Source organism: Balaenoptera physalus, assembly GCF_965194825.1.
Source record: "Balaenoptera physalus genome assembly, chromosome: 10".
NCBI lineage: Eukaryota > Metazoa > Chordata > Mammalia > Artiodactyla > Balaenopteridae > Balaenoptera > Balaenoptera physalus.
In genome coordinates, this window is record NC_138889.1 from 103412396 (window position 1) to 103431561 (window position 19166).

The following is a 19166-nucleotide window of genomic DNA, read 5'->3' on the forward strand; positions in this document are numbered from 1 at the left end:
AGGGCCCTCACCACAAGGTGACTGTGCTAGAATTTGAACTTGGACTTCCCAGCCTCCAGAACTGTGCACAATAAAATTCTGTTGTTTATAAACCACTCAGCCTGTGGTATTTTGTTACAGCAGCCTGAACAGACTAAGACAGATACCTAATTTCTTTAAGTCTCTGTGTCTCCATCCCGTTGTTTGGGAGGATTACACGTACAATAAGTGTAAAGTGCTTAGAAATTATCAAGCATATTGTTAATGCCTAATAAATTGTTTTTTCTTCATTGATACTTTCCCCAGAACTCGGATTACCCAAGCAGAGAACTGGTCCATTTGCAAAACACAGTCATTGAAGTCACAGTTACAGCATTTTTTTCTAAGAGTCTTGGAGGCTCTCAGGGGATGCTCATGCAAGCAGTAGTACGTTTTGAAGAATCCTTGGGACACCTGAACAAGTCTCCCCAAATACCTCAAACAAGGCTTTACTGAAAACTTCCCTAATATGGGAGGGAAAGAGTCAATCAAGTCCAGGAAGCGCAGACAGTCCCAGAAAGGATAAATCCAAGGAGAAACATGCCAAGCAAGACACATACTAATCAAAGTATCAAAAATTAAATACAAAGAAAAAATATTAAAAGCAGCAAGGGAAAAACAACAAATAGCATACAAGGGAATCCCCATAAGGTTAACAGCTGATCTTTCAGCAGAAATTCTGCAAGCCAGAAGGCTGTGGCAGGACATATTTAAAGTGATGAAAGGGAAAAAACTACAACCAAGATTACCCAGCAAGGATCTCATTCAGATTCAACAGAAAAATTAAAACCTTTACAGACAAGCAAAAATTAAGAGAATTCAGCACCACCAAACCAGCTTTACAACAAACGCTAAAGGAACTTCTCTATGCAGGAAACACAAGAGAAGTAAAAGACCTACAATAACAAACCCAAAACAATTAAGAAAATGCTCATAGGAACATACATATTGATAATTACGTTAAATGTAAATGCACGAAATGCTCCAACCAAAAGACATAGACTGGCTGAATGGATACAAAAACGAGACCCGTATATATGCTGTCTACAAGAGACCCACTTCAGACCTAGGGACACATACAAACTGAAAACGAGGGGATGGAAAAAGATATTCCATGCAAATGGAAATCAAAAGAAAGCTGGAGTTAGCAATACTCATAACAGACAAAGTAGACTTTAAAATAAAGACTATTACAAGAGACAAAGAAGGACACTACATAATGATGAAGGGATTAATCCAAGACAAAGATGTAACAATTGTAAATATTTATGCACCCAACATAGGAGTACCTCAATACATAAGGTGAATGCTAACAGCCATATAAAGGGAAATCGACAGTAACACAATCATAGTAGGGGACTTTAACACCCCACTTTCACCAATGGACAGACCGTCCAAAATGAAAATAAATAAGGAAACACAAGCTTTAAATGATACATGAAAAAAGATGGACTTAATTGACATTTATAGGACATTTCATCCAAAGACAACAGAATACACTTTCTTCTCAAGTGCTCATGGAACATCCTCCAGGATAGATCATATCTTGGGTCACAAATCAAGCCTTGGTAAATTTAACAAAATTGAAATCGTATCAAGTATCTTTCCGACCACCACGCTATGAGACTAGATATTAATTACAGGAAAAATTCTATAAAAAATACAAACACATGGAGGCTAAACAATACACTACTAAGTAACCAAGAGATCACTGAAGAAATCAAAGAGGAAATAAAAAAATACCTAGAAACAAATGACAAAGAAAACACGACAACCCAAAACCTATGGGATGCAGCAAAACCAGTTCTAAGAGGGAAGTTTATAGCAATACAATCCTACCTCAAGAAACAAGAAACATCTCAAATAAACAACCTAACCTTACACCTAAAACAATTAGAGAAAGAAGAACAAAAAAATACCAAAGTTAGCAGAAGGAAAGAAATCATAAATATCTGATCAGAAATAAATGAAAAAGAAATGAAGGAAACAATAGCAAAGATCAATAAAACTAAAAGCTAGTTCTTTGAGAAGATAAACAAAAGTGATAAACCATTAGCCAGACTCATCAAGAAAAAAGGGAGAAGACTCAAATCAATAGAATTAGAAATGAAAAAGGAGAAGTAACAACTGACACTGCAGAAACACAAAGGATCATGAGAGATTATTACAAGCGACTCTATGCCAATAAAATGGACAACCTGGAAGAAATGGACAAATTCTTAGAAAAGCACAACCTGCCGAGACTGAACCAGGAAGAAATAGAAAATATAAACAGACCAATCACAAGCACTGTAATTGAGATTGTGATTAAAAATCTTCCAACAAACAAAAGCCCAGGACCAGATGGCTTTACAGGCGAATTCTATCAAACATTTAGAGAAAAGCTAACACCTGTCCTTCTCAAACTCTTCCAAAATATAGCAGAGGAAGGAACACTCCCAAACTCATTCTACGAAGCCACCATCACCCTGATACCAAAACCAGACAAAGATGCCACAAAGAAAGAAAACTACAGGCCAATATCACTGATGAACATAGAGGCAAAAATTCTCAGCAAAATACTAGCAAACAGAATCCACCAGCACATCAATAGGATCATACACCATGATCAAGTGGGGTTTATCCCAGGAATGCAAGGATTCTTCAATATATGCAAATCAATCAACGTGATACACCATATTAACAAATTGAAGGAGAAAAACCATATGATCATTTCAATAGATGCAGAAAAAGCTTGCGACAAAATTCAACACCCATTTATGATAAAAACTCTCCAGAAAAAAGGCATAGAGAGAACTTAGCTCAAAATAATAAAGGCCATATATGACAAACCCACAGCCAACATTGTTCTCAATGGTGAAAAACTGAAAGCATTTCCTCTAAGATCAGGAACAAGACAAGGTTGTCCACTCTCACCACTATTATTCAACATAGTTTTGGAAGTTTTAGCCACAGCAATCAGAGAAGAAAAAGAAATAAAAGGAATCCAAATCAGAAAAGAAGAAATAAAGCTGTCACTGTCTGCAGATGACACGATACTATACATAGAGAATCCTAAAGATGCTACCAGAAAACTACTAGAGCTAATCAATGAATTTGGTAAAGTAACAGGTTACAAAATTAATGCACAGAAATCTCTTTCATTCCTGTACACTAATGATGAAGAATCTGAAAGAGAAATTAAGGAAACACTCCCATTTACCACTGCAACAAAAAGAATAAAATACCTAGGAAAAACCTACCTAGGGAGACAAAAGACCTGTATGCAGACAATTATAAGACACTGATGAAAGAAATTAAAGATGATACCAACAGATGGAGAGATATACCATGTTCTTGGATTGGAAGAATCAATATTGTGAAAATGACTATACTACCCAAAGCAATCTACAGATTCAATGCAATCCCTATCAAATTACCAGTGGCATTTTTTACGGAACTAGGACAAAAAATCTTAAAATTTGTATGGAGACACTAAAGACCCCAAATAGCCAAAGCAGTCTTGAGGGAAAAAAACGGAGCTGGAGGAATCAGACTCCCTGACTTCAGATTATACTACAAAGCTACAGTAATCAAGACAATATGGTACTGGCCCAAAAACAGAAATATAGATCAATGGAACAGGATAGAAAGCCCAGAGATAAACCCACACACATATGGTCACCTTATTTCTGATAAAGGAGGCAAGAATATACAATAGAGAAAAGACAGCCTCTTCAATAAGTGATGCTGGGAAAACTGGACAGCTACATGTAACAGAATGAAATTAGAACACTCCCTAACACCATACACAAAAATAAACTCAAAATGGATTAAAGACCTAAATGTAAGGCCAGACACTATAAAACTCTTAGAGGAAAACATAGACAGAACACTCTTTGACATAAATCACAGCAAGATCTTTTTGACCCAACTCCTAGAGTAATGGAAATAAAAACAAAAATAAACAAATGAGACCTAATGAAACTTAAAAGCTTTTGCACAGCAAAGGGAAACATAAACAAGACGAAAAGACAACCCTCAGAATGGGAGAAAATATTTTGCAAATGAAGCAACTGACAAAGGATTAATCTCCAAAATTTACAAGCAGCTCATGCAGCTCAATATCAAAAAAACAAACAACCCAATCCAAAAATGGGCAGAAGACCTAAATACACATTTCTCCAAAGAAGACATACAGTGGCCAACAAACACATGAAAGGATGCTCAACATCACTAATCATTAGAGAAATGCAAATCCAAACTACAATGAGGTATCACCTCACACTTGTCAGAATGGCCATCATCAAAAAATCTACAAACAATAAATGCTGGAGAGGGTGTGGAGAAAAGGGAACCCTCTTGCACTATTGGTGGGAATGTAAATTGATACAGCCACTATGGAGAACAGTATGGAGGTTCCTTAAAAAACTAAAAATAGAACTACCATATGACCCAGCAATCCCACTACTGGGCATATGCCTTGAGAAAACCATAATTCAAGAAGAGTCATGTACCACAATGTTCGTTGCAGTTCTATTTACAATAGCCGGGAGATGGAAGCAACCTAAATGTCCATTGACAGGTGAATGGATAAAGATATGTGGCACATATATACAATGTAATATTAACCTGCCATAAAAAGAAACGAAATTGAGTTATTTGTAGTGAGGTGGATGGACCTAGAGTCTGTCATACGGAGGGAAGTTAGTCAGAAAGAGAAAAACAAATACCGTATGCTAACACATATATATGGAATCTAAAAAAAAAAAATGGTTTTGAAGAACCAAGGGGCAGGACAGGAATAAAGACACATACGTAGAGAATGGACTTGAGGACACGGGGAGGGGGAAGGGTAAGCTGGGAAGAAGTGAGAGAGAGTGGCATAGACATATATACACTACCAAATGTAAAATAGATAGCTAGTGGGAAGCAGCCGCATAGCACAGGGAGATCAGCTCAGTGCTTTGTGACCACCTAGAGGGGTGGGATAGGGAGGGTGGGAGGGAGATGCAAGAGGGAGGCGATATGGGGATATATGTGTATGTATAGCTGATTCACTTTGTTATAAAGCAGAAACTAACACACCACTGTAAAGCAATTATACTCCAATAAAGATGGGAAGAAAAAAAAGGAAAAAAAAACAAGGCTTTATGCTGAGGCCCTGGTCCTAGCGTATGTCAAAATCTTAATGGCCCACCTCCTGTAGAGGTATAGCTAAATGACACCCATGGATCTTGACAGAGTTGATGATAAATAAGGAGCAGCAGCAATGATAGTGATGTTTCAGTGGTGCCTGAAGAAGAAGAAGCAATTTTTAAATGTCTGTTTCCTTTTTTCAGGCAATGCAGATCATGATTGGATTGATGCACACTGACTTCGAAATTATTTTGGGTTTAATGGCCTCCATTTATAACCAAGTTTTGGGTTTTGCTTCCTTGTCTTTTACTGGCGGATATCCATTCTGGGGCGACCTCTCTGTGAGTAGCCTGCTGCAACAGCTGTCCTTCGCAGTTTATCAAGTATAGCTGTCCCCAGTCTATGTACAACTCATCTTTTAATAAGCCCTGCATCTGACCAGCTGGAGAATTTAGATACTAGATATTAATATTAGATATTAATTAGATAGAGAATTAAATAAAGAAGAGCTTTTGTTCTCCATTTTAACTTGCAGCCTAAACTCACACCCTAATGTTTACACTGATCAAGTAACCAGCAAACCAAAGTTTTATTTCCCTATTACATTTTAGATGGAAATGTATGTGCTGGGTGGACAGTGGCAAAAAGAGGTGATCGGGAACATGATTAAAAATATGCAGTTGATCATGAGAAGAGACTGAGCAGTGAGGTCAGAAGTCATCAGAACAAGGAAAACTTACAAGGGAATGAGGTCTTTTTATGCGAGAAGCTAAGGAGGAAAAAGAAAAGGATGTCAAAAGGACATAGTAACCTCGAGAGTTACTCCAAAAAATTGAGAAGTACGAGAGGAATTTTTGAGAGGGAAATATAAATAGGTCAACCTTTCATCATATAAAGAGAAGTATTTCCCAGGAACAATCAAAGGACCCATCATTTCACAAATAAATTTGTTTATTTCTACAGTTCACTATTACTGGAGCACTGTCTATTTTGGCATCCAAGCAGTTTTCCCCTTGTCTGGTAAGTTAGAATGTTTCTACTTTTTAAACCCCTTTAAAGATTAATTTATTTGGGTAAGAAAATTGAGAAGGCAGATTCAGAAAATGAGAAAGGGAGCATTTTTTTCCCAAAAGTATCTGTGGGTTGCCTCCATGGTATGTATGCCCTCACATGGTCTACACAATTTGCCACTCAGAAATGGCAGAGCTCAACATCCCGACTCTTTAATTCACAAGAGGGGAAATTGGTAAAGATGGGGTTGTTTACTTCCAAGGCTCCCTGGTTCAGTGGGGTCACACTGCACCGGGGAAACTCCAAGCGGAAACAAAGAAGCCAGGGAACACCCTCTTGCCACTTCAGTATCAAACACTCTACTCTGCATTTGCTATTTCTCAGTTCTGCCTTGCCTTGTATTGTTATTTTTTCTTTGTGCGTATCTCTTAGTCTTATTCAGATTTGACTTTTGTTTTATAGTTCTTTAGATCATCATGAAAAACACCTAGCTCAGTACCTAACAAGAGTCCATAAATCACTGAGACAGGCCTTTCAATTCTCTCTGTCACAGCACTCCACGTTTTGCAATCTCCTGGTCCACTTTTGAAACAGGAGAAAGAAAATGGTTTGCCAAGAACTAGAGACAACTAGAACAGAAGTGGTTTCAAGATTACATTTAATCCAGCACAAGAGGGAAGAACGGGAAAATAGGAACACAGAGTCATGTTGCTCATACTTTCCCAGACTAGACTACACTAGACTAAAAATAAAATAAAATAAATCAGTCTAATCTTGACTAACGACTCTTGTAATACAAAAACAAAATAAAACATCCTTTCACTGCATGATTTAGAGATCCTTCCCTCTAACTATGCTTGTCCAAGCATAGAATCTGTCCATTTGGAGAAGAGAGCTAAAATTATACCTAAATCGATTTCTCTAGGAGCCCTTTAGAGGCCTTCAGAAGACTATCTAAGGCATGCTGAAGCAGTAGCACATTCCAAAGAACTCCTAACAAGTCAGCTGAGGACTTGGTTTCACAATAATTCTGCTGAATTTCAAAGTCTTCTTGTAGAAACTGGGGAACATTTTATACTCTGCCCATTTACCCCTACCCTCAAAAGCCGACCAAGTTCCTCATTCTAAATCTGTCTAGTCCTTAGAAAGACAAGGGTTTCATTAATTCCTAAATTTATCAGCACAGATTTTTTTGTGTATATACTTTTCCATCTATAAAATTGGATGCTATATAGTACTACCTCATAGAGTGGTTGTAAGAGTTCTACGAAATAACGCATTTACATGATTTAATACAGTGACTGTCACAGAAAAAATGCTCATTATAAGTCTGTCATTTTATTGTTTTAAAAAGGGAATATAATTGTTATTGTGCATGAGGCTTAGACAAATATAATAATGAGCTTCTGCTTTGTATTATTTACATTTTTCTACAGATTTTAGAAATACCCTACATTTAGGAGGCATATAGAATAGTTCTCATGGTAACTATCCAGAAGGGCAGAGGAAAAAAATCATTTCAACTTCAAAATTTTTTTCAAGATTTCAAAGATTAAGAACCATTAGATTTAATTGCTTCTTATTTCATTTAATTTCACTCATCTTACGTATGATTTACTTTTCCTGCCATCTCCATCAGATAAAAGGCAGCCTAGGAATGAACATTGTTAATTCTGTCTTTGCCTTCATTGGGGTGATTCTGTTGCTGGTGGATGTGAGCATTAATGGGCTGCCTAATCAAGACTACTGGGCAGTGGTAAGTATCCCATCACCTACCATGTGCTTCCTCTCTTTCCACTCACTTAGAGTGGATCTATTTTTTATTTCTTATTACTGTACAGCAGCTCTAGTAGTAAATCCCTTTTTCTATTCCAGCCCTACTCCTGGTCATGTGATCTCTAGGACTAGAGAATAAAGTGGGAGAGTCACCTCTGTAGATGGACTATGGCAGAAAGGGCACCCCTTAGTGGTCCATCTCACAGGTAGTCACATAGGGAAGACTCCTAAAGGGTATACAGAAATACTGGGAAAAAAAGCTCCCGGAAATAAAAGAGTAACTGAACTTGCACACTGAATGAGAATAACCTATACTAGGAGAAAGAGATGCAAAATAAGTGAGATACAGATATAGATACATAGATATAAGTATTGATATTGATACATATTGAAATATATGTATCCTTGTTAAGGCATAAGATATAGAAAAGGATTTTTTGAGGTTTTAGGAAGAAAAATCAAATTACTTACAAGCAGGAAAAAAAATCAGCTTGACTCAGTCTCTACTACAAAAACATTCAGTGAGGGAAAATCATGGAGCAATATCTACAGAGTTTTGATGAAAAGAAAATGTGACTCAAGAATAACAAGTCCAGGGACTTCCCTGGTGGCGCAGTGGTTAAGAATCCGCCTGCCAATGCAGGGGACATGGGTTCGAGACCTGGTCCGGGAAGATCCCACATGCTGTGGAGCAACTAAGCCCCGTGCGCCACAACTACTGAGCCTGCGCTCTAGAGTCTGCTATCCACAACTACTGAGCCCACGAGCCACAACTACTGAAGCCTGCATGCCTAGAGTCCATGCTCCACAACAAGAGAAGCCACCGCAATGAGAAGCCAGTGCACCGCAACAAAGAGTAGACCCCCACTCGCCACAACTAGAGAAAGACCGCACGCAGCAACAAAGACCCAACGCAGCCAAAAATAAATAAATAAAAATTTTTTTTAATTTTAAAAAATTAAAAAAAGAATAACAAGTCCAATAAAATCCTTGTGAAAGTATAAAAGCAACAAGAAGATACTCTCAGTAAAACAACAATAACACACATGGGTATTGCTGCTAAAAAAAAAAAAAGAATAGTAATATTCAACCATACACGAGGTAGATTAAATCAAGAATGTAGAAACGCAAGGAGAAGCTGTGTAAGGAGATTCGTGAAAAGCACAAAAACTGGAAGTTGAAGAGAGAAGATAAGAGGTAAAACAAGCATGTTAATCTCTCATTTTTCATAATAAACAATCATCTAATACTGCCTCAAATTGAAACCTGTAGGTTTAAAATGATGTCAACTTCTTCATGGATTTCGTAAAATTGACTTCTTTTTGTTCTTTTAAAATCAGGTAATACTTTTATTTCAAAATAGGAAGTAAAAATGATTCCATTATTTAAAAATGGTGTTTCCCTCTATTGCTCTCTCATTCCCTCCCTTGCTTGCTCTCTTTTTTTCTCTCTCTTGCTGTCTCTCCATGCATCCACTTTTCTTTTCTTTTTTTTTCTTCTATTTTTTTGTCTGCCCTACGCAGCATGCCAGATCTTAGTTCCCCGGCCAGGAATCGAGCCTGCGCCCCCTGCAGTGGAAGCGCAGAGTCCCAACCACTGGACCGCCAGGGAAGTCCCTGCACCCACTTTTCTATTTGCCTTTTGCCCATACATAGAGTTCTAGAATAACAGGTCTCAGATGTTAATTTAGCTCATTTCTGGGCAGTGGCATTTGGGATGATTGGCTGTGTTCTATGTTGCTTGATTTATATTTTTATTTTAATGAGTAAGTAAATTTTTATTAGAAAAAAAAAAAAGAAAGCCACTGCAAAGAAATAAACTCTACTTCCTTTCTAATGTTTCTAAATAAAACAGGCTACTGGCAAAAGGGGAAGTTTTCTGGCATTTTAAAGAAATTCCGAAGTTAATTTACATTCCCCTGAAATAAGCATGTGATGACAGAGAAATGGTCCCAGAGCTAGGTGAGTACAAGCAATAGTACATTTGATCAATCAGAACTTTTTGAAGCCTGGGTGAAGCCCTCCTGATTTAGTCAACATTTCAGTGTGTTTATTCCTGATTTCAGCTTGCTGGGAAAGGAATTTCAGCCATGCTGATCATCTTCTCTCTTTAGGAGTTTTGCATAACTTGTGTCACAGCCCATTTTGCCAGCCAAGCAATCACCAACACCAGTGGGGTGAGTTGGGCCTCTTCTCTGGAAAATAATCTGAGTATGTGCTGAAGAAATACAGACTTCAGTGTCAGCTCAGTCCCACTGTGGGCTTACCAGCGTGCTATTTGTCCTCTTCTCCGATGGGACCAGAGGGGTTACTGAACAGGATTAGAGTAACAATATTGTTTGCTTTATTCATTCTTTCCAGTCTGTCCCGGCTATTCCAACTGTGTATGCAAATAGTCCCTTGACCACAGGGTGGTCCTCAGTTCCTCCCAGAAATGATGGCCACCAAGCTCATACCACCTAATACCACTAGGTGTTAAAAGAAAAAGGAGGATCATGCAATCTCACGGGGTAAAACTACCTGCAGAAACTTCTTAGGAAGCTGGCCTCTACTCTCCACGATGATTGCTGATCTTTAAAGACTGTGTTTCAGATTTGTTCTTAGTTTATCACGAACGATAACTGCATGGATCTCCCTGCCACTGTTTCTTCCTACATGCCGCTACCACTCACTGGCAAAGGTGAAGGGCCAGAGGACCAGAAATGACTGCAACTCGCTTAAAGTTAGAAAATTTCCTGTTAATGTTACCCTTTCCTCAATAAAATGTTACTAGGAACATAAGCCTTTTTTGGTATTTTTTTATTCATTTGGTTTGTTATTGGTTGTTAAGTAGGAGATCTGACAAAATACTGCAAAGCAGACTGATAAAATTTCTTTGATGATGATTTACAGGGTGTCCAAGTAGAAATGTTATATCCTACCACAGAAGTCATATGCCTATTATTAATATGATCCTATTTAAAGCCCTTACGGTAGTTTCATTCTGGAATATCTAAAAACGTATTCATTAATTCATTCATTTGCTCAAAAAAAGGTATTACACTACTACTTTGTGACCAAACACTGTGCTATTCAATTACATAAAATAAAGATTTTACATATTTTTTATTTGGGGTAATAGAAAATGGGATAAAGTGGGCTTTATTGAAATGCCAGTGTACACATGTTTTTTTTTCAGGTTCAAGTAACAAATGCTGGGTTTAAGTACAAAGACTTCACCCCAAAAATATAATTTAAACTGTATGAGAAAAACCAAAGTGCATCCTATATTTAGTCTCTTCCTTCCTCAGAAGAATACAAGTTATTATTAGACCTCTAGGGTGTCTTCCAATTCTAAACTCTAAGGTTAATAATTCATCATGAAATACATGGGTTCAAGAATTATCTTTCCACCCTTGTACACTGTTGGTAGGAATGTAAATTGGTGCAGCCACTGTGGAAAACAGTACAGAGGTTTCTCAAAAAACTAAAAATAGAACTACCATATGACCCAGCAATTCCACTCCTGGGTATATATCCAAAAAAAACCCCCAAAACACTAAATCAAAAAGATACATGCACCCCAATGTTCACAGCAGCATTATTTGCAATTGCCAAGACATGGAAACAACCTAAGTGTCCATCAACAGATGAATGGATAAAGAAGATGTGGTACATATATATACTATTCAACCATAAAAAAGAACAATATTTTGCCATTTGCAGCAACATGGTTGGACTTGGAGGGTATTACGCTAAGTGAAATAAGTCAGTGAAAGATAAATACTGTATGATATCACTTATATGTGGAATCTAAAAAATATAACAAAACTAGTAAATATAACCAAAAAAAAGCAAACACAGATATAGAGAACAAACTAGTGGCTACCAGTGGGGGGAGGGGGAGTGTGCAATATAGGGGTGAGGGAGTGAGAGGTACAAACTATTGGGTGTTAAGATAGGATCAAGGATGTATTGTGCAACATGAAGAATATAGCCAACAATTTTGTAATAACTGTAAATGGAAAATGACCGTTAAAAATTACATAAAAATTAAAACTTTAAAAAAATAATACTTAAGCCAGAAACCAAAAAAAAAGAAAAGAATTACCTTTCCAAAATCCATAAATGTATCTTAGATACATACATATCATTGATTCACACCAGGCCTACACAACATTTCAGGAAGCTCTTTTTCCCAGAGCGTGTTTTGCATTTGTCACATCCCACTAAAAATCAATCAGTCACAATTGTCCCCTTCTCCCATGGAGCTGGCCAAACCTATCCTGAATTTGGGTGATTGGGAGGGGGCGCGCAGGGAGTCCCTAGGCATCTATGTGCAGGAGTGATTTGAATCAGGGGAAAGATCTGGAGGAAGCTGTGAGTTCAGGTATGTGAAGTTTGAGCTGAAAGACCAGGAAGTGAGGTCCAGTTCCCAGCCTGGCCTCTGTGATGGGTTGGATCCCCTGGGAGAAAGGCGTAGTCTCTGCATTTGTGCCCGGACTATAACGAGGTTCCTGCTCTGTAAGGAGGACTGAAGAAAATGCAAGGCTGTCTGAATACCCCCAGGGCTCGGAGCTTGAGGAGAGCTGGGAGATAGCACCTGGGGTCACGCGGCCTTCTCCCAGAGAAGCAGCTGCAAAACCCGAGAAGGCTAAGATGTAGAAGGAAACCGGGTGCCCCACACACGCGGCAGAGGCTCAGCAGAGGCCTGCTGTGCTAGAGAACAATGTGAAAATTCTGGGGACTCCCAGAAATACTTCGGAAGTGGGGATGGGCAGAGAGCTGAGGTGTGCCTGGGCAGGTAGGGGTGCAAGCCAGGCAAGCGTGGCCATATCGCCACTGACTCCTCATTCCCACAGGCTGAAGAGGTCTCAGACAGCAGCATTTCCCTAAAACTGGCTGTTACTGCCTTTCTCCCTTCATTTCATAATGAAAACAAACAAAGCCTTTCTCTCTCCAAACTATTCTCTACAATGTATCATGTAGAAATGTTGTTCCTCTCCTCAAGCCCACCTCTTCTCCACGCCTCAGTACCCTGACTTCACCCTAAAACTGGGTAGCTGTTTACTCAGTTCTACCAACTCAGCAGTACTCAGTCAGCTTCACTCAATCTCTCTCTCCACATGTGGTCTCCACCCAGTTTAAGCCTCACTCACTATTTTATTTTATTATTCACAACTCCTCTCACTCCCCCAAATATTTAGAAACACTTTAAAATACGGTACAGGGATCGCTCAAGATGGTGGAGTAGGAGGACATGGAGGTCACCTCCCACCATAAACGCATCAAATATACATCTACACAGGCTTCCCTGGTGGCGCAGTGGTTAAGAATCTGCCTGCCAATGCAGGGGACACTGGTTCGAGCCCTGGCCTGGGAAGATCCCACACGCCGCGGAGCAACTAAGCCTGTGAGCCACAACTACTGAGCCTGAGCTCTAGAGCCTGCAAGCCACAACTACTGAAGCCTGCCTAGAGCCCGTGCTCCGCAACAAGAGAAGCCACGACAATGAGAAGCCCACACACCGCAACAAAGAGTAGCCCCCGCTCGCTGCAACTAAAGAAAGCCCTCGCACAGCAACGAAGACCCAACACAGCCAAAAATAAATAAATAAATAAATTTATTTAAAAAGAAATACATCTACACGTGAAAAGATGCTCAACATCACTAATCATCAGGGATATACAAATCAAAGCCCCAACGAGATCTTTTTGATCTGTCAGAATGGCTATGATCAAAAAGTCTACAAATAACAAATGTGGCTGAGGATGTGAAGAAAAGGGAACCCTCGTGCACTGTTGGTGGGAATGTAAATTGGTGCAGCCGCTGTGGAAAACAGTATGGAGGTTTCTCAAAAAACTAAAAATAGAACTACCATATGATCCAGCAATTCCACTCCTGGGTATATATCTAGAAAAAAACAAAAACACTAATTTGAAAAGATATATGCACCCCAATGTTCACAGCAACATTATTTACTATTGCCAAGATGCGGAAACAACCGAAGTGTCCATCAACAAATGGATGGATAAAGAAAATGTTGTATATATACATACAATGGAATACTGCTCAGCCATAAAAAAGACTGAAATTTTGCAATCTGCAGAAACATGGATAGACTTGGAGGGCATTATGTTACGTGAAATGTCAGACAAAGATAAATACTGTATGATATCACTTATATGTGGAATCTAAAAAATACAACAAACTAGTGAATATAACAAAAAAGAAGCAGACTCTCAGATATAGAGAATAAACTAGTGGTTACCAGTAGGGTGGGGAGGAGGGGTTATATAGAGGTAGAGGAATGGGAGGTACAAACTACTGGGTGTAAGACAGGCTCAAGGATGTAGTGCACAACACGGGGAATACAGCCAATACTTTGTAATAACTGCAAATGGAAAGTAACCTTTAAAAATTGTATAAAAATTAAAAAAAAATTTTTTTTGAAAATCTCCATGTGGAACAATCCTCACTGAAAACTAACTGGAAACTGGCAGAAAGACCCCTGTACAACCAAGGCTGTAAGACAGATACATATGTAATCAGGTAAAGGAAGAGAAGTGATCAGGTCAGGATCTGGGACCCCAGGAGGCAACTCAGAGGAAAAGGGAGATTACATGGGTGGACACCCACCCTGGGGAGTGAGGGTGCGAGCCACTTACTGGGCACCACAGCCCAGAGGTCTGACACGGGGAAGATGAGCCCCCTTGGCTGGTTGGAGAGCTTCCGGGACTAACAGGAAGGCTGTGGGAAGCCTGAACTCTGTTTGTGAGGAGGACCAGAGCACTGGCTTGCCCCCGAGGACTGCTCTAGTGCATGTCCGGTGTCCCGCGACTGCCCCTCCCAAGCACCCCAGCATGAGCCGAGTGAACACTCCAGCCCCTCTTACTCCACATCACAGCTCTGCACTGGACCTAGGGCGGCCACAACCAAGGAGAGAGCTTGGTCAGGGACTCAGACCCGGGGCTGCACCTGAGCAGGGCGAGGGCAACAACTGCTGGCACCTGCGGAGGTGGCACATCGGAGGCAGCTGAGACCTCTGTCTGTGGCCGACCCTCCATAGCCCATACCCTGTCACGAGCAGAGAGCCTGGGTGTCCCCCTCTTGCTTCAGCACTGCTCCACCGTGGGGCAAGGGTCCCAGTGCTGGGAGAGAGAAAGCACACACCTAAAGAGAACAGAGCCGACCCTGGGCTCAGAGCTTCTGCCCCAGCAACTTGGGATCTGACCCCCTCACAGGGCATTGTCAGCCACTGAGTAGAGGGGAACCCCACCTCACACACAGCAATGGCTCTAGTCCCTCCATCTCCAGCGTGCCAAGGCTAAACCAGGAAGAAACAGACAATTTGAACAGGCCAATCACTAGGAATGAAATTGTATCTGTAATTTAAAAAACTCCCAGCAAACAAAAGTCTAGAGCCAGATGGCTTCAAAGGAGAATTCTACCAAACATATAAAAAAGTGATAATAACTATCCTTCTTGAACTGTTCCAAAAAACTGAAGAGGATACAACACTCCCAAATTCATTTTACAAAGCCACCATTACCCTGATACCAAAAACAAAGACACTATAAAAAAAAAATTACAGGTCAATAGCTTTGATGAATATAGATTCGAAAATGCTCAACAAAATATTAGCAAACTGACTGCAACAATACAGAAAAAAGGATCATCCGCCATGTTCAAGTGCGATGTATTCCAGGGATGCAAGGATGATGGTTCGATATTTGCACATCAACCAATGTGATACACCACATTAACAAAAGGAAGGATTAAAATCACATGATCAAACAAAGAAGAAAAGACACATGATCATCTCACTAGATGCAGAAAAAAGCATTTGACAAAATTCAACACCCAGTCATGCTAACAACTCTCATCAAAGTGGATATAGAGGGAACATATCGCAACATAATAAAGGCCGTTTATGACAAACCCACAGCTAACATCATACTCAACAGTGAAAAGCTGAAAGCCTTCCCTCTAAATTCAGGAACAAGACAAAGATGCCCACCTTCGCCACTTTATTCAACATAGTATCTGAAGTCCTAGCCACCCACAGCAATGAGACAAGAAAATGGAATAAAAGGCATCCAGATTAGAAGGGAAGAGGTAAAACTGGCACTATTTGCAGATGACATGATATTATATATGGAAAACCCTAAAGTCTCCACCCAAAAACTATTAGAACAAATAAATGAATTCAGCAAAGTTTCAGGACACAAGATTAATATACAGAAATCTGTTGCATTTCTTTACACTAACAATTAACTTTCTGAAAGAGAAAGTTAAAAAAAAAAAAAAATCTCGTTCAAAATCACATCAAAAAGAATAAAATACCTAGAAATAAACTTAACCAGGAGGATTAACCAAGATGGCGGAGTAGAAGGACGTGCTCTCACTCCCTCTTGCGAGAGCACCAGAATCAAAACTGGCTGCTGGACAATCATTGACAGGAAGACCCTGGACTTCACCAAGGAGGCTACCCCACGTCCAAGGACAGAGGAGAAGCCACAGTGAGACGGTAGGAGGGGCGCAATCAGAGTAAAATCAAATCCCATAACTGCTGGGTGGGTGACTCACAGACTGGCGAACACTTATACCACAGAAGTCCACCCACTGGAGTGAACGTTCTGAGCCCCACGTCAGGCTTCCCAACCTGGGGGTCCGGCTACGGGAGGAGGAATTCCTAGAGAATCAGACTTTGAAGCCTAGTGGGAATTGACTGCAGGACTTTGACAGGACTGGGGGAAACAGAGACCCCACTCTTGGAGGGCACACACAAAGTAATGTGTGCATCAGGACCCAGGGGAAGGAGCAGTGACCCTGGGGGAGACTGAACCAGACCTACCTGCTGGTGTTGGGGGGTCTCCTGCAGAGGCGAGTGGTGGCTCTGTTTCACCGTGGGGATAAGGACACTGGCAGCCGAGGTTCTGGGAAGTTCTCCTTGGCGTGAGCCCTCCCAGAGTCTGCCATTAACCCCACCAAAGAGCCCGGGTAGGCTCCAGTGTTGGGTTGCCTCAGGCAAAACAACCAACAGGGAGGGAACCCAGCCCCACCCATCAACAGTCAAGTGGATTAAGGTTTTACTGAGCTCTGATGCCACAGCAACAGGGAGGGAACCCAGCCCCACCCATCAACAGTCAAGTGGATTAAGGTTTTACTGAGCTCTGACCGCCACAGCAACAGTCAGCTCTACCCACCACCAGAGCCTCCCATCAAGCCTCTTAGATAGCCTCAACCACCAGAGGGCAGACAACAGAAGCAAGAAAAACTACAATCCTGCAGCCTGTGGACCAAAAACCACAGTTACAGAGAGATAGAGAAGATGAAAAGGCAGAGGGCTATATACCAGATGAAGGAACAAGAAAAAACACCAGAAAAACAACTAAATGAAGTGGAGATAGGCAACCTTCCAGAAAAAGAATTCAGAATAATGATAGTGAAGATGATCCAGGACCTCGGAATAAGAATGGAGGCAAAGATTGAGAAGATGCAAGAAATGATTAACAAAGACCTAGAAGAATTAAAGAACAAACAAACAGAGATGACCAATACAATAACTGAAATGAAAACTACACTAGAAGGAATCAATAGCAGAATAACTGAGGCAGAAGAACGGATAAGTGACCTGGAAGACAGAATGGTGGAATTCACTGCTGCGGAACAGACTAAAGAAAAAAGAATGAAAAGAAATGAAGACAGCCTAAGAGACCTCTGGGACAACATTAAACGCAACAACATTCGCATTATAGGGGTCCCAGAAGGAGAAGAGAGAGAGAAAGGACCAGACAAAATATTTGAAGAGATTATAGTCGAAAACTTCCCTAACATGAGAAAGGAAATAGCCACCCAAGTCCAGGAAGCGCAGAGAGTCCCATACAGAATAAACCCAAGGAGAAACACGCCGAGACACATAGTAATCAAAGTGGCAAAAATTAAAGACAAAGAAAAATTATTGAAAGCAGCAAGGGAAAAACGACAAATAACATACAAGGGAACTCCCATAAGGTTAACAGCTGATTTCTCAGCAGAAACTCTGCAAGCCAGAAGGGAGTGGCATGATATACTTAATGTGATGAAAGGGAAGAACCTACAACCAAGATTACTCTACCCGGCAAGGATCACATTTAGATTTGATGGAGAAATCAAAAGCTTTACAGACAAGCAAAAGCTAAGAGAATTCAGCACCACCAAACCAGCTCTACAACAAATGCTAAAGGAACTTCTCTAAGTGGGAAACACAAGAGAAGAAAAGTACCTACAAAAACAAACCCAAAACAATTAAGAAAATGGTCATAGGAACATACATATCGATAATTACCTTAAACGTGAATGGACTAAACGCCCCAACCAAAAGACATAGACTGGCTGAATGGATACAAAAACAAGACCCATATATATGCTGTCTACAAGAGACCCACTTTAGACCTAGGGACACATACAGACTGAAAGTGAGGGGATGGAAAAAGATATTCCATGCAAATGGAAATCAAAAGAAAGCTGGAGTAGCTATACTCATATCAGATAAAATAGACTTTAAAATAAAGAATGTTACAAGAGACAAGGAAGGACACTACATAATGATCCAGGGATCAATCCAAGAAGAAGATATAACAATTATAAATATATATGCACCCAACATAGGAGCACCTCAATACATAAGGCAACTGCTAACAGCTATAAAAGAGGAAATCGACAGTAACACAGTAATAGTGGGGGACTTTAACACTTCACTTACACCAATGGACAGATCATCCAAAATGAAAATAAATAAGGAAACAGAAGCTTTAAATGACACAATAGACCAGATAGATTTAATTGATATATATAGGACATTCCATCCAAAAACAGCAGATTACACGTTCTTCTCAAGTGCGCACGGAACATTCTCCAGGATAGATCACATCTTGGGTCACAAATCAAGCCTCAGTAAATTTAAGAAAATTGAAATCATACCAAGCATCTTTTCTGACCACAACGCTATGAGATTAGAAATGAATTACAGGGAAAAAAACGTAAAAAAGACAAACACATGGAGGCTAAACAATACGTTACTAAATAACCAAGAGATCACTGAAGAAATCAAAGAGGAAATAAAAAAATACCTAGAGACAAATGACAATGAAAACACGACGACCCAAAACCTATGGGATGCAGCAAAAGCGGTTCTAAGAGGGAAGTTTATAGCTATACAAGCCTACCTAAAGAAACAAGAAAAATCTCAAGTAAACAATCTAATCTTACACCTAAAGAAAC

The 19166-nt window shown here is 40.0% G+C and overlaps 1 protein-coding gene across 1 annotated transcript in view; it reads left to right on the plus strand.

The window, feature by feature from the left end:
* LOC309667855 (membrane-spanning 4-domains subfamily A member 12-like) overlaps positions 1-10387 on the plus strand; it is a 42916-nt gene extending 32529 nt beyond the window's left edge. Inside the window, 5 exon segments of the mRNA XM_082476794.1 lie at positions 5336-5477; positions 6100-6156; positions 7787-7903; positions 9989-10033; positions 10037-10387. Of these exon segments, the coding sequence (XP_082332920.1) occupies positions 5336-5477; positions 6100-6156; positions 7787-7903; positions 9989-10033; positions 10037-10144 (469 nt within the window). The 3' untranslated portion in view covers positions 10145-10387.
* Positions 10388-19166: the final 8779 nt, after the last annotated feature.